This window comes from Phyllopteryx taeniolatus, chromosome 1 (assembly GCF_024500385.1).
Source record: "Phyllopteryx taeniolatus isolate TA_2022b chromosome 1, UOR_Ptae_1.2, whole genome shotgun sequence".
NCBI lineage: Eukaryota > Metazoa > Chordata > Actinopteri > Syngnathiformes > Syngnathidae > Phyllopteryx > Phyllopteryx taeniolatus.
In genome coordinates, this window is record NC_084502.1 from 33,401,126 (window position 1) to 33,416,380 (window position 15,255).

Consider the following 15,255-nt stretch of genomic DNA (forward strand, 5'->3'; position numbering starts at 1 on the left):
AAGGCAAGGCTACATAATCAGATTCCTTTGCAATGCTGTCAGCCATGATGGATTTTGTGGTGCGAATGATTTGCACGAAGCACAAAGTTAACTCAGAGTAGGAGACTCGCACAGTTAACAGGAAGCGCACCCTAGCATCTTACATATCTGGTGTAAGACCAGATAACACTTATCCTCACATTGCACAAAACATAACTGACAGGGAAGTTACTATACTGGACACAACTCACAGTCAGTGTTTCATGAAAACAAAGTGCAACATAAATCTAAAACTATCCCATCCATCCATCCATCCATTTTCTGAGCCGCTCATCCTCACGAGGGTCGCGGAACAAGACAAATTCAACGAACTACGGGTGACATAACACACATAAACGATAATGACGATAGTGTCCTTATTATGGCAAAAATTCAGCATTTCATGGTGCAATGCATGCTGGGAACCAAAGTTAAATGCAAGAAGTATAGTAGATCTGACAAGGGCTGCTCTTGTGGCGATCTCAAATCCATCCATCCATCCATTTTCTGAGCCGCTTCTCCTCACCAGGGTCGCGGGCGTGCTGGAGCCTATCCCAGCTGTCATCGGGCAGGAGGCGGGGTACACCCTGAACTTGTTGCCAGCCAATCGCAGGGCACATCGAAACAAACAACCATTCGCACTCACAGTCATGCCTACGGGCAATTTAGAGTCTCCAATTAATGCATGTTTTTGGGATGTGGGAGGAAACCGGAGTGCCCGGAGAAAACCCACGCAGGCACGGGGAGAACATGCAAACGCCACACAGGCGGGGACGGGGATTGAACCCCGCACCTCAGAACTGTGAGGCTGACGCTCTAACCAGTCGGCCACCGTGCCGCCCGATCTCAAATCAAAAGTACATAAAAAAACGGATTTTTTTTTTCTTCACAAGAACTGTTTACGGCTCGTTTAAAGTCCTTGAGGAGTGACTAAAATGTGTGTCATCCAAAAACATATTTAATGTCGGTAATAGTGTTGCAAGCACGTATGGTGGCTTGGACAAGTGGCAGGACAGGGGAGACGTACCAGGTTTTCTTCAACAAAGCTCGGTGAACTGCCCTATATTGCAAAGTGAATAGGCCGTGTAATTTGGGGAGTTTGAATGACATGCAGGACAAAAATAGTATAATATTAAAATTTTGAGTGAGCTGATTTTTTTGAAAAAATGCACAAATTCAAAATTCTTGCACTTCATGTTGGTTTGCTTTTCAGCAGTTTTTTGCCAACTTTGATGGTAATTGTATTGTATTTTGCACTGGAAAAAGAAAAAAAAAGAAAGTACCATATGTGGCTATTTTTTTGTTTGCTTGAAACCCTTTGTTTTTGAAGAGTGGATCTTTTATACATGTATTTGAGCATGAAATATGTTAAGATACTGTAAAGTACATTGGTTCAATAAAAAAACAGACATACATATATTTTATACTTATTTAAAATGGCATTTTGTCATGTATCTGTTTAGGAGGTGTGCAGTCCTTTGTGGCCCCCTGGTAGCGCTGATGAAAAATGGCGGCTCCTTCCATCATTTAAGTTGACCATTCCTGGCATACAGCATCGCTCATTTGACGAATGCTCTTTCAAAAGGCTTCCTGACATTAACTACACTACTTGTGAAATGTATACAGCACTATCATTTGAGCAAAAAAAGTAGTGCCATGACATTAAGACCAGAAAGTATGTAAAAGGCAAAGCTGAACAAACACTCAGAGGCACGCTTGGCTGTCACCAACTTGAAAAGACGGGAGTCAAACAGTATCTCTGTTCTCCCAAGTGTTCATTTAGCAAGTCACAAGCCTGTTGCTGTTTACTGTGGAGGGAAATCCAGTGAGCTCCATCCAAAAAACACAAATTCCATTGCTGGTTTAATTTTTTTCCATTGAATCCACACACCACACACACACAACCCTTTCCTTTTTCCTAAAAATGACCCTCCACCCTTGGTTCTATCTCACACATCATGCTGGATTCCTGGAGCACAACAGCTGCAAAAGGGAATTTCTGGAGCCAGATTGGCAGAATAATGAAGTCGGGAAAAAAGCTAATCCTCTGGCGGGTTCCCCCACAGGATCAGGGGTGTGTATGGGGGGGGGGGGGGGGGGGGGGGGGGGGGGGGGGGGGGGTATGAGGCCAAGGAGAAGCCCCGGCCAAATATAACAAACAAAGAGGATTTCCCTGGCTCTCCCAGGCAGCCCGTTCCCCTATTTGACAATGGTTTCCATGGGAGTTGTTTTTGCATCATTACAGTATCAACGTGTCGGTGGTCCGGAGCGCCACTTATTCACCTCACTTTAAAAAAAAAAAGTGTGCTAGACCAATTGTTGCTAACATCTCTCTGGACTTCAAGAGGAGAATCTCCAACAGAATTTGGAGAACCCTTTGCTTCAAAATAAGGAAGTTGCACATCCCTCCTGCTGCTGCTGGATCTGGTCTGACATTAATTCTGCTGGGGGCTAATGGGGTGGACAGGCCGAAGCACAAACCTATGAGTCATAATACATGTTATTTCCACCCAGAGTGGAGTGTCACTACACCTTATGTTTGAAAAGAATGAGCTGTTTCATCACACTGACTCCAACGAGGAGATGACGATGATATTGTAAATATCCTTCAATTGTTTGAGAGGGGGTAAAGATAGCCGTCTGTGTCTCAGCTGATAAAAACTACGGCACGCACTCAGAGTAAGTAAAAACACAGACTTACACTCACCATCATCTAGGTAAGCCTGGTCCAGGTTCTCCTCCTTCACTGTCACCCTCCTCGCGCTATCTGTTGGCGTCCCCCCGGGAGGTACTCTGGCTTTCTGCTGCCCCTTGTGAACGTACGTCTGCTGCTGAATAACGGTTGGGTATTGCTGAGAGGAGTCCCCGGCCACCTGGGGAGGCGGAGATGGGTGGGTCCCCTGCGGAGAGTAGCCTTCGCAGTAAAGGACGGGCTGGTTGTCAGGCTGTGTTTGGTCTCCTGCCCGAAGTAGGTGGTGGTTGGTGGGGGAGAACTGGATAATGGAAGGGTTCTGCCCTGCACCCATTGGAGGGGCAGATGGCGCTTGAGAACCCGTGTGGACCAGGACGGAGCAGTGGGGGTCAGGGATCAATGGCCCAGTCTGCTGATAGGTGCCCGAGCTGTTGCTCAGGTTTTTCCCTGCGCGAGAGAAGACAATGGCCGGGCTTGGGTTTGGGAAGCGGGATTCTTGGCCTGTGAGGCTGGAGCCAAGGCGCTGGCAGGAGGCCATGCTGGAAACGAGGCCGTGATCAGACTGGAGGACGCTGTGTGGGTTGTGGTAGTAGGAATGAGGGAGTATGCCCATGATGGGGGGCATGGCAAAGCTCATGTGGTCCAATTCATACTCGTCTAAGGGTTCGGTCTTGATGGATGGAGCTGAACAAAGACATGTATGGTGGTCTTGTGAGAACATGCTTTTAACTCAATTGTATTGTCACCACTGTCTTTTTGTTTGCATTGAGTTAAGAAAAAAATCGTTTTTAGGTTAGTAGGATTGGAATGGGACTTTTAGAATATTTGTAATATAGTCAGACAATAAATGTACCAAATTAAATTTCTGTTTTGGACAAACAGTTAAAAAAATTCTAGAAGCGATCTGAAGGCAACTTGTATCTTCCCCAACAGTTTTGCCTCGAATGCTACATTTAGACTATGTTCCCGCCGGACACAGCAGCCCTGTTTCAGGCCAAAAAAATGTGCTGCGGTGGTTACGGTGCAGATGAGAAAGCCAGTTGGCCCTTGTAAAAAAGGGTGAACGCAACCAAACCTGACGTACGTAATAAGGCATAACACCACATGGAGGCGTTCCCAAGTGGAAGGGGAAGCATATTTTGACTCCAAATGTCTCACATCTCCTACAACTCTTCTAAAGCTAGGACATGTTTAACTTGGCTTGCTTACAATGCCTGGTGTGACAAATTCAATTTAATGTGCTCACAGTTTCTGTGACCAACGGGCTCGTTTTCATGTTTTGGTTCGACAGACAGCTTAGTGAATTAGTCCTTTTACCTGAATTGTTAACGCTCAGGGACCAGAACCAAATTACTAAGCGTGAACACAGCATGAGTAGACATATAGTGGATTACACATCGTATGTAAAAATACTGAGTGTCGTGTACTGAGCTTACGTTGTAGTGGTGTGTAGGTGAAGTGCTGGGGCTGACTACGCTTCCTCTTCCCGTTGACCACACAGAAGGTCACTTTGACAGGATGGCAGACGGACGAGTCGCGGTAGGACGGTACCTCCACAAACAGCATGCTCTTCGGTACAGCAACAATTAAATGACTCCACTCTTTGTGTGCATTGACACGTCATGAGTGTGATGTCATATACTTACTGGCTGGCTCTTATCTTTGTCCACGGTCGCTTCCATTTCCCAAATTTGCATTCCATCTGAGAGAAGATATCAGATATCACTGTTGCATTTTAGGTAATCTGAGGTCCAAAGAGTCTTTTGAAGAAAATGTCAATTAAGTGCTGACGTCTGCCAAGGCCAAAATGTTAACAAAAGTGGGAACAAAAATGGAATATCGTATTAATGTTTTTTGTTTGACCTGAATGAAGGCTACTTCCTGGTTCATGGAGGATGACGCAAGTTGATATTATACATAACTGGATGGTGCCATTTTGAATCTAAACTAGACAGTTTCATTTACTGCATGATGGAAAAAAAAAAATATTCCTAAATTCCTTGCAATTGTACGTTGAGGAACATTGTCCTTAAACTGTTCGACTATTTTCTCACGCACTTGTTCACAAAGAGTTGAACCTCGCCCCATATTTGCTTGTGAATGACTGAGCAATTCAGGGAAGCTCTTTTTATACCCAATCATTGCATCCACCTGTTCCCAATTAGCCTGTTCACCTGTGGGATGTTCCAAGCAGGTGTTTGATGAGCATTCCTCAACTTTCTTGGTCTTTTTTGCCACCTGCCCCAGCTTTTTTTGGAATGTGTTGCAGCCATAAAATTCTTAGTTAATGATTATTTGCTAAAACAATCAAGTTTATCAGTTTGAACATTAAATCTCTTGTCTTTGTAGTGTATTCAATTAAAAATAGGTTGAACATGATTTTCAAATCATTGTATTCTCTTTTTATTTATGTTTAACACAACGTCCCAACTTCATTGGAATTGGGGTTGTGAATTCCTTGTTGCACACCAGTATCCACCCTGCTCCAAAATGTCCCTGTGTGTTGCGATTTGTGGAGGTAACCGGTAAAATGACAATTTGCTGAATTTTATTTTTTTATTTGTACTGGTAGTAATGTATTTAATTGTATTTACATACAGTAGTTGGTCCTCAATCAAAAGCATGTATCGATTAAAATTCTATTATTATATCGACAGATTTTGTCAAATTCTGACAGTTTTACAATAAGTACATTTTCAGTGAAGGAAAACGCAGTTATCGTGTCAACTAAAAATAGCTGCTTTTTATGGATTGGTCTTAAAGTCACATGCACACCTTTGCTGGAAAGTATATCTTAAAGGGGACCTACAGAAACGCTTCTTAAAATACTATTTTAATGTCTTGTGTACAAATAGTTGGTCTCTGGAGTGCCTGCCTACCCATTGTGTGCAATGATTAAATCTATTGTTTGCTGACTATTTCTGAAAATATGTTAGTGAGCGATTGGTTCTGCACTCTTAGGTGGGGGCGAATTTACATGATAACGGCCCCCACCAATGACATGAGCATTTCAGCGAGATGGCGATCCAGTGACACTGTCACGCAGAAACACCAACATTCCCCACAGTTGGGACGCCTCTGCAATTGTGTCAATGTTAAAAACTCAAGCACAGCTGCGTTGAGTTTTGTTCGATGCACAGATTTGCGTTAGCTTCTGATGAGCGGCACATACTTGATTGCTCGATGAGTTGACAGTTGCGCATCTGTGTTTGGTAATGTATCCATGCGCCACATACACACAATGTAGAGAATCAAGCGCTGCCTCCACGAGTAAAAATGTTTTATTGTCTTCATGGCCACTTGTGTTTTCCCTCCACTCTCTGGCCTCTGCTCCCACAAGTAAAAACTAATCTTGTCACAAGGCTCTGACCCATCCCCAGTTGTCGTGGTAACGAGTCGGACTCACCATTGGCCCAGCAGTATATAGACAAGGTCGGTCCTTTAAAATGATAAAGTGTGCGATAATTCTTAATCCTTGGGGTATTTTGATGGAAGTGTGTCACAGACAAGTTATTAAGACACCTGGTTAATGTATTCAATTCTGAAACAAATGCATAATGTCTCCTTTAAAACCTAGCATAGACGCTGCTCCCTATGGGCCTCCGTGGTATTAATGCTCTGCATAAACAATCATTTAAAGTTTCATTTGACATCACATTTTGGCTGCCATGTAATGGTCATCTGGGTTAGCAAGCACATGACCTGATGTATGCTGCTCCTAAAATGATTCAGAATGTTCCTGGAGCTGGGAAACCTTTTTGTCTGCGTGCTAATTAAAAGCACACGGCTTGATTGAGTCAGATGGGGGGGGGGCAGACGGTCCATACATGTTGCCAACTTTCTTCCATCAACTCCACTCCTCCTCAGTGACTGCTCTCTTGGCACTTGAGTTTGTTTGCAGTGTGTTGCAACTCCACTCTAAGGGAGACCCCGACATTTGTTCACCCCTCTGGACATGATTATGAGAGGAAATGGAAATCAGGAGGAGGATTAGGGTGCTCGGAGGAGGGCGGGGGGGGGGGGGGGGGGGGGGTTGTGGTTGTTGGACCCATCATTGCACAAGCCGGCAGAGCCAGACAGACGCAGCTGTCTCCCATTCAGAAGGATTTCGCAATTGTACCTGGCCACAATTTTATGTCATACACAAAGTTCTCCAAAACACCAGCAATCCCTTTTTGAGATATTTCCTTTTCCATGTCTGCCTCATTATCCGTTACTGCGACATGTCATAACACGGCGGCAGAGGAAAAAGAGCTTGGGATGGGATTCATGGGTTATACTGTTGTTTTAGTTGCGATAACTCGTGCAGTGCAAACAGCAACGAGCATTGATCTGAACTCAAAGATGAATACATTTAGAATGGCGCGCAGGACACATTATTCTGATCAATACGACACTGGTGTGGAAACAGGTATTCGGCATTTTGAGAGAAAGATTCTCCCACTCTGTCAAAAATCATGTATTTTCGTGTAAAAATCATGTACATTTAGTGACATAGCCATTCCTACTGAAACATTAGTTTCCTCTTAATCCCTCACCAGTGGAGTTCTCAACCAATATTCTACAAACTCTTTGATTGCAGGAACTCTTGATTTGATAGAGGCATCAGTTATTGCTCCAGACCCAAGCTAGAAGGCGATTAATTTTGATACCATTTTAGTACCTAATAGGCAACCTTAGAAACTACAACACTAAAGGCCGAGTAGGACATCTACATCCTATGAGAATCATTGCCCCAAATCATACATTTAAATAAACATGTCAACTTTGACAAATAAACTTAAAATTCACATTTCTTGCCTATCAATACATTTAATTGTTTTCATTTTTTAAAATGTACAACCTTTCTATACTTGCTATACATAAAAAATATATATTTTTAATTTCCGGTTGCAGATGATTAAAATGACTGAAATTGAATTATCCCCTGTTTTCCTTTAAAATAAGCAAATACTGTAATACATGTCAGTTTAACCCATTTTAATCATGTGCAACCAATATACAGGTACATGTTCAAATTTTGTGAATTCAAATGACTTTTTTTTTTTCATTGTAGAGATTCAAATTAAAATATGAAAAAATAGAAATAACGTATCCTTGCCTTGATTCAGACTCACTAAAAATGAATGACTTCTTTCTTGGCCCATGCATCACCCCTCTTCATTTTAAATTTTTTTTCCCTGTAATCCTCCTAAATCTTTTTACTGTTTTACAACATGTTTGCTGTGAAAAAGCTCATTAAAACAACAAATCCTGTGTTTTATACAGTTTTGAAAATAGGGAACTTCGAGGGCAATATGCCACATAAACAATTTCATTTAATTAAGAGAGGTAACACTAACATGAAAATTGAGTCCTAATATGTGAATAAAAGGATTCTTTCATTGTGAAGACATCATGGAAAGCCAGTGAGGAAGAAAAGGCCAAGAGGAAGTGCGGTGTCCAGTGTCATGCAAATAAAGGACTTTCTGACTCAGCAGTCGCTTTCTTGATGAGGTTACTGCAGAAAAAGTGAGGGAATGCGGGATATCACTCGAGAATGTGAAACGATGCCACTCACCCTGCGTTTTCTCCATGAAAACCACTTTGGAATCGGAGCTGAAGTTCTGCCCGCTCAGGATCATCTGCTGGCCTCCCAGAACGGAGCAGCTGTCCGAGTCCTGCTTCTCCACGATGGGAAGTTCATGTGCTGAACGCTGAGCTGCAAGGGACAGAAATAGTTCACCAGTTATTCTATGAATTAGAAGTGGTCCATTCCTAATGGCTAACATCAGCCATTGCCAAAAACTGATAATGCACATCAATTTATGACAATAAAGGACATAAGACAACTTGAGAAAAAAAAAAAAACTGATACTGTGCTATTTTCGACATCAAAATACCTCGGTACGGTTCTGGTACCGGTACTTGGTGCAACACTGGATGGTATTATCTTCTATGGACGAATAAATCTTTTTGAGACGGGAATCAAAAATAAACAACTGAGATGTGGTTATCCCAGTTATAAGAGGGTGTGCACACTTATGCAACATTATTTCAGATGTTTAATCTTACTTTCAAAATTGAAAAGATTTTTTAAAAACTCATTACTGATGGAAAAAGTGTTGAAATTACTTTGCCTTGCCTTTTTCTTTTTTTTTTTTTTTTTACAATCACACAATTTGAACAGGGGTGTGTGGACTTTTTATGTCCACTGTAAATTATTGCAGTTAGTAATTAGCGCTCAAACGTGTGTACTAACTTGGGCTACGTCACCACCATAGAAAAGGAACTCGGTCATAAACCGATGACCACCTGTACACAAATGAAGGAACATGAGGTCACCATAGCAACAATAGATATGCTCTTTTCCTCATCACAAGACGGCATCAAGTGACAATGATGTCACTTGAATGGTAAAAAAATAAAAATACTTCTATTCCTGCAGAACATGCAGCTTCCTGTTCCTGCACTTTACCATCATGCAACTGAAACAACAATGGCAAACTGCGGTGATAACAAACAACCCCGCAACCTTTGAACCTCCATGCACCCAGGAGGACAACCGCGACGACCACTCCCATCTGACAGATATCTTTTTTCCCGACTAGAAGACAGACAGGAAATGACGCGCCATAAAGATACATTTTTGTTGTCAAAATGTACTCTTACAAGAATGTTATGTTCCTAGCAAAGATGGATAAAAAAAAGAAGCTCTTGTTTGAGTTTTGATTACACCCGTCGTTTTAATAAAGCTGTGTACACATACTTGGATGTAGTCAAGCTGCACTCGCACAGTCGAGCACACACATCGTAAAATCACGCTGTGCCCGGGCATAAAGGCATCTTTGAGTGCTGGACACCACTCCGAACTCATTTTAAAGTGTGGAGTTACAAAAATACATGGCAGAGACAGAAAGCAAAGAGTGTTTTCCATTTTGCTTACAACACTCAACGGGATGCGAGGCCACTTGTAGAGAGACGTGCTGTCCTCCAGGCTGAGGTATGTGCACGCGGAACACGAGGCGTACGCGCGTGTTCTTTCGGCCGACGTCCGTCTCGCCCTTCCTCAGCTCGATGTCGGCGTTCCGCAGCTTCAGGATACCAGCACAGTCGATTCTGTGAGACGGGATGAATAAGCACAGTGTTTGCGAATGTCGCCGTGTCGGGATGCTAATGATAGAACCAAAAGCTGAACCAAACAATGACAGCCAATCATATTGCCTTCTGGTCTGCGTGTCTGGAGCTCAACTTCCCGTAGACGATGCCACATTGTTCTTCTTTAGACCACTAACTAGTTAAGTGTGAATCAACAGCACCTCTGCGGGTTGCAGCTAAGTAGTGCCCTCTATTTTACCTGATTTGTAATGGGGACAGCCACCCATGACCCCAATGAGGACAAGCGCTACAAAAAAATGGATGAGTGGTTGTCCCCATTACAAATCAGGTAAAATAGAGGGCACTACTTAGCTGCAACCAGCAGAGGTGCTGTTGATTCACACTTAACTAGTTTGTGGTCTAAAGAAGAACAATGTGGCATCGTCTACGGGAAGTTGAGCTCCAGACACGCAGAGCAGAAGGCAATATGATGGCATAGTAATGTCCAATACAACACTGATATGGAAACAGGAGTTCAGAACATTTTGAGAGATTTTCGCGCCCTATTCAAAATTATATCCATCATTTTTCTACCGCACTTGTCCTCATTAGGGTGGCAGATGAGCTGGGAGCTAACCCAGCTGACTTTGGGCCAGAGGTGGGGTACTCACTGGACAGGTCACCAGCCAATCGCAGGGCACATACTGATACGATTAATCAATGACTAATTGATTATGAAATTAATCATTTATCTATTTTGATAATCGATGAATTGTTTAGAGAGCTTAATTTACTTTAAATTGTCCAAATCCTCAGAATTTCAGCCTCTCAACAGTAAATATTCTCAGATTTCTGTAGTGCTCCATTTTAGTCAAAATAAGACATTTGGAAACATCTGCTTTTACTTTGGAAAACAATGATCAACATTTTTGTCTATTTTCTGACGGATGTTACTGACCAAACCTGTAAGTGAATCATAATCAATTTATGTTTGTGCATTTTCTGAACTATCAATTTGAAATAATGTCCTGTTTTTTAAATTATTATTATTTTATTATAGGGATGGAAATATATATATATTTTTTAAATCCAATTCATCCCCCCCCAAAAATAAAATAAAATAAATCAACAGATTTAATTGATTATTAAATAATCGTGACTTGCAGCCCTAAAAACAAGCATGGACACACACATTCGCACCTGTGTACAATTTAGTCTTCAATTAACCTAACATACATGTTTTTGGGATGTGGGAGGAAACTGGAGTACCCATAGAAAACCCACGCAAGCACTGAGAGAACATGCAAACTCCACACAGGAAGGCTGCAGCCGAGATTTGAACTCCAACTGTGAGGCAGACATGTTTCACTATGTGGCCCCAATTCTTCATGATACTGTATATCTACATGTACCATAAATGTTCAACAAAAAGCTTAAGCTTAAGTGTCTTTTAAGACATCAAATAAATAAATACAATTAAAAAAAATAACATCCAACCATCAAAATTGAATAGGGACACCATTTTTGGCTCATGTTGACATCTCAAGTACAAGAAGTGCTTTCAGTAACGGAATTTTTTAAGCCCAATTACTTCTCCTGTAAGTAAAAATTGGTTACACAAGTAACTTATTAATCGTAAAACAATAACGTTTAGTAATTGTCAACATTTTGATACATCGTGCTTCCTACGCTGAGTAATTATTTACGGACTAGTGGGGAAAGAGTTTTCCTGATGCTAACAGAATTGTCACGTCTCGTTTTTGTTTGGGTTCTGGATTCTTGTGCAATAGTCGGACCATATTTTTCTTCGTTCGATTCAAACTTTAGCTTGAGAAATATAGAACCGGAAATTTAAAAGACCCATGATATTCTCACATTGCTCTCATGTTGTTCTTCGGTTCTAGGGGCATCTCCAGGACTTTGGTTCCATTGACGATCTTCTCAAAACTGTTTGTCGTCACTGTCTTGCCGGTGATGCGGTGCACTTGGTAGAAGGCGTGTGGCTTGAGAATGCGCTCATCTGCCGTCCCAATGAAGATTTGCAGCCCAAGCGCCTCTTTGCCTTTGTAGCCGCGTAACTGCAGAGGACAAAAAAGGGGATTTTTTTTTTTAGATGCACAATGATCAACAATTAAATGTCACATGAAAGCAATTGTATGTGACATGTTTAACCGGTTGTATTTGTGGCATTACTTGTTTTAAAAAAGTGAAACTTGCTTGCGTAACAACAAATCTGACGACAGGCTAACAGAGAGCTCACATGCTGCCGACCATAGCTCCAATTACCGGAAACAAATTCCTTGTGTGTTTTTTGGCAAATACTTGGCAAATAAAGATGATTCTGATTTTGATTCTGATCAGTGGCCCATAACTAGAACCGCAGTATTATTTTTGTTGTCGTATTAGCAGTATTTTCACTTGTGTTACGTTGCGCTGTTTCCACTTGTTTATTCCCACTAAGGTTGGCAGTTTTTGTTTTCTCCTGGATTTGCATTTCTTCTGACCGCCCTGAACAGTGTTTAGTCTGACAGATAGCTTTGAGGCAAAGCTTTGAGCTGTATATTTGTCATACATGTTCAGTACAGTGGAACCTTGGATCACGAATGCCCTGATTAATGAACAATTCTGTTTACAAACAAAAATATTGCCTCAGTTCTTGTCTATACTTTGGTTCACAAAGGGTCTTGGAATGGCCGTGGAAAGCTCAGTTGTGTTTTTTTTGTCTCAGTGCATTATGCATTGCAAGTATCTTTGTTTTTTTTGCTCTAAATTAGCCAGTAGTATTGCTCCCAAAAAACTGAAAACTGCTTGCGATAGTGTTATTCGGAATCCCTAATCGTAATATTGTAAGGGAATACTGTAATAGCCAAACATGTATGTTTGTGATCTTGCTGTGCAGTGTGGTTTGGTGAAATCTACTATCTGTACCATTGTAATAATAATAATAACAATAATAATAATAATAATTTGCATAGTGTTTTCTCAACACCCAGATGCTTTACATAAGTGCACAAACAAAGAGACAAGTGAAAATAAAACTGTGTGATGGGTGGCAGGGGGTGAGTTGGCACAGATGGGTAGCACAGCACCACAGCCAAGGCCGACACCGAGAAGGAGTCAACGCCCAAGCATGGACAGCGGCAAAAACAGACGAACGGGCAGAAGGTGGAACAGGATCTACCAGACCATGGCAAAAGGGTTCACAAGTCTGCCTGAGCACATCAGATTGGAAGCTGAAGGGAGCTAGTTAGCCAGCTAACTAGACGGATGAAATCCCAGCCAGCAAAGGCTAACCACACCGAGACAGGTGAAAGCTTGCACAGATTCCACCTTTGGTCACAGTATGGCAAACAACTCTTGTTGGTGTGGATACATGAAAAAGCTCACTTGTGGGTAGCATGAGGCCATAAAACTGTATGCAAAAAAGGCTAAGACATCGCAAAGTGTGTTTTCAAATATTTCTGTTGTACTGCAGTGGTTCTCAAACTTTTTAAACCAAGTACCACCTAAGAAAATACTTAAAATAAAAATGCTCTCCAAATACCATCATAATGACCAAGATGGGTGCATCAAAAACAAGATAGATGTTGTATTCCTAAAAAAAGTATATTACATTTTATTACAAGCCACTGTGCCATTATGGACATTTGCAACATTAACATTGCGCTTAAGTATAGGGGGAAAAAAACAGTTCTAAAATAATGACTTGATAAATATTTATTGCACGGAATTTAAAAGGAAAAATTGTACCTAAATAAAAGATTAAATATAAATGTTTTGTACTAAAGAGTTAAATACAACTGAACTATATAGACAGTGATTATTTCACATACCACCAGAGGGAGTCCATACACTAGTACCACACTGTTGTACTGTATTTAATTTTAAGTAGACATTAATAAAAAAAATAAAAACAATCTAAAAAATTGAAAAAATATAAAAAATATAACAAATAAAAAGTTAGGCATGATTCCTTCTTGTACTGGAATGGATGAATTCTATTTCCGTTCATTCCAATGGGAAACATCGCTTTGGTTCGCAAACCATTTCAATTCGCAAACGGCGTCTCGAAACAAGTTCGAGAACCAACGTTCCACTGTATTTTCAACATAACATCATTGCCATTAGTCTAAGATAAGTCTTAATTCTATCTTAATGCTAACATACAAAACCTAGATTTGCATTGCTGTTGTTTATTATATTGTATTCCCTTTAAACCATCAAACAACTGTTACTTTAGCATAAACACGGCAGAAATACATACAAATAGAACATCAACAATATTCACACAATTAGAATTGTTTTAGCTTGAGTTCGCTGACTTTTTACTCAGACTGGGTAGCACAGTAAGTGTAATATGTGTGTTTTATAAGCCAGTGCTTTGCTTTAAAAAAATGTTTTTTAAATTTCAAAATAAAAAAATGCGGGTGCTTACAACTGTTGCTTTCAATAGACAGAATTTTATGATAAATACAGTATCCAAAACATTTTAATATCATTTCAAACATTACACTTACATTACACAAAAATAAATTGCTAACAGATTATTAGACTTAAAAAAAAAATGCACCAGAAGTGTGTGGACGCTGGTGTGTATGTCCCCTTCTCAACCCTGAAAAATAGCAATCTTTGAATGACAATCATTATTGTCAGATTATTGTGAGACTGCTCACAAAAAGTTAGGGATACTATATTGGGCTTTCGGTTGAAATTTCAGGATGAACCTAAAATGTACTATAACCTTTACAGGTGAACTTAATTCGACCTTCTCTAAACTTTTGATTGCACAAGTCCTATTGTTCAATGTTTAAGTACTTTTTGCCCAACTTGCTCTTCGCTAACAAAATTCAAGAAGCGTAACTTTTCCCCTTGAAACGTCTCAGTCAAAAACCACAGCGCCTCTCTTTAAGTGTAAAGATTATTCACTTTATGTAAGCCAGTCTAAAAAAATGGGGGGGAAAGTTCAAACTGTTTGTATGATACTGAAGAGGAATTATTCAAACAATTCGAAATGTATTTTTAATGTCTGCTTAAAAGACAAGAGAATGTACTTTTTCTTCCTGGGACTGACATTTCACATCTTTGTAACATCTTTGACGACGACCAGTAACTATAGCAACTGCAGGGAGTGGACAGAGGAGAAACCGAGCGCAAACATGAGCAGTTGGTTGTCATGGCAACGTGCAGGCGCAGTGAGTCATGACTGTGAGCACAGAGTAGGAAAAGTAGAGCACGGAGGGTAGTCACATGGAGGGAAGGTTGCAAGGGCGACAGGAGGAAGGAGCGACAACGTGAAGGAGCTCAGCCGTGTCCACCCAGGCAGAACCCACCTGAGGCCTTTGGGGAGTGTGGAAAAGATGCAAGAACAACACAAACAGTCTTGAGTCCACAGTAAAAACGACAGTGGGACTCGGTGGAGCACGGACCTCCGCCAAAAGCCTCACGATCCCAATTTGGATCGGAGGCTG

The 15,255-nt window shown here is 41.1% G+C and overlaps 1 protein-coding gene across 5 annotated transcripts in view; it reads right to left on the bottom strand.

The window, feature by feature from the left end:
* The window catches only part of nfatc2a (nuclear factor of activated T cells 2a), a 39,233-nt gene that overhangs the window by 15,551 nt on the left and 8,427 nt on the right, over positions 1 to 15,255 (bottom strand). For 3 of the 5 annotated variants that reach the window (XM_061790315.1, XM_061790300.1, XM_061790321.1), the window contains 6 exons: positions 11,663 to 11,865; positions 9,636 to 9,808; positions 8,271 to 8,411; positions 4,357 to 4,412; positions 4,147 to 4,279; positions 2,720 to 3,394 (listed from right to left, as the gene is read on the bottom strand). In XM_061790315.1, coding sequence (XP_061646299.1) covers positions 2,720 to 3,394; positions 4,147 to 4,279; positions 4,357 to 4,412; positions 8,271 to 8,411; positions 9,636 to 9,808; positions 11,663 to 11,865 — 1,381 coding nt within the window. The remainder of the gene's footprint in view (positions 1 to 2,719; positions 3,395 to 4,146; positions 4,280 to 4,356; positions 4,413 to 8,270; positions 8,412 to 9,635; positions 9,809 to 11,662; positions 11,866 to 15,255) is intronic. The other 2 variants (XM_061790306.1, XM_061790329.1) reach the window with 2 other exon arrangements.